Source organism: Geospiza fortis, unplaced genomic scaffold, assembly GCF_000277835.1.
Source record: "Geospiza fortis unplaced genomic scaffold, GeoFor_1.0 scaffold11, whole genome shotgun sequence".
NCBI lineage: Eukaryota > Metazoa > Chordata > Aves > Passeriformes > Thraupidae > Geospiza > Geospiza fortis.
Window position 1 is genome coordinate 3296345 of NW_005054304.1, and position 430 is coordinate 3296774.

General features: G+C 55.3%; 1 protein-coding gene across 1 annotated transcript in view; it reads left to right on the forward strand.

Annotated features, from left to right (window-relative positions):
- The first annotated feature begins 8 nt into the window (after positions 1 to 8).
- Positions 9 to 430, forward strand: part of ZNF827 (zinc finger protein 827) — a 100737-nt gene continuing 100315 nt past the window's right edge. Inside the window, exon 1 of the mRNA XM_031066380.1 lies at positions 9 to 144. Coding sequence (XP_030922240.1) covers positions 102 to 144 — 43 coding nt within the window. The 5' untranslated portion in view covers positions 9 to 101. The remainder of the gene's footprint in view (positions 145 to 430) is intronic.

The window sequence follows — 430 nt, forward strand, 5'->3', positions numbered from 1 at the left end:
GGCTCCCCCGGGGGCCCCGGCTTTGTGCCTGTCCGTGCCCCCCCCTCCCGGTCTTATTTGATCTCCCGTTAAACCAAGGAGAATGTGAAAAAAGGGGGAAAATGCCCAGGAGGAAGCAGGAGCAGCCCAAGCGCCTCTCTTCACGTAAGTGCCCCCTCTTTTTGCCATTTTCTCCTTCCTCCTCTCCCCGTCTCCTTCCCCTCTGCAGCCGCCTCCGTCGTTTCGTGCATTAGTTTAGGGTTACAGAGGTGAAACTGACAAAGACACAGCCTGGGTTATTCCTCTTTTAGGTCTGAGCTAAGGCAGCCATGTTGGTGATGAACAGCCTTGTGCCCTTTTAATTTTTCCTCTCTCTCCTTTCCCCCCTTCTTTCTTCGCGTCTCTCGCCCTTTCCTCCCTCTCCCTCCCCTCGCCCGTGATTGTGCATTTG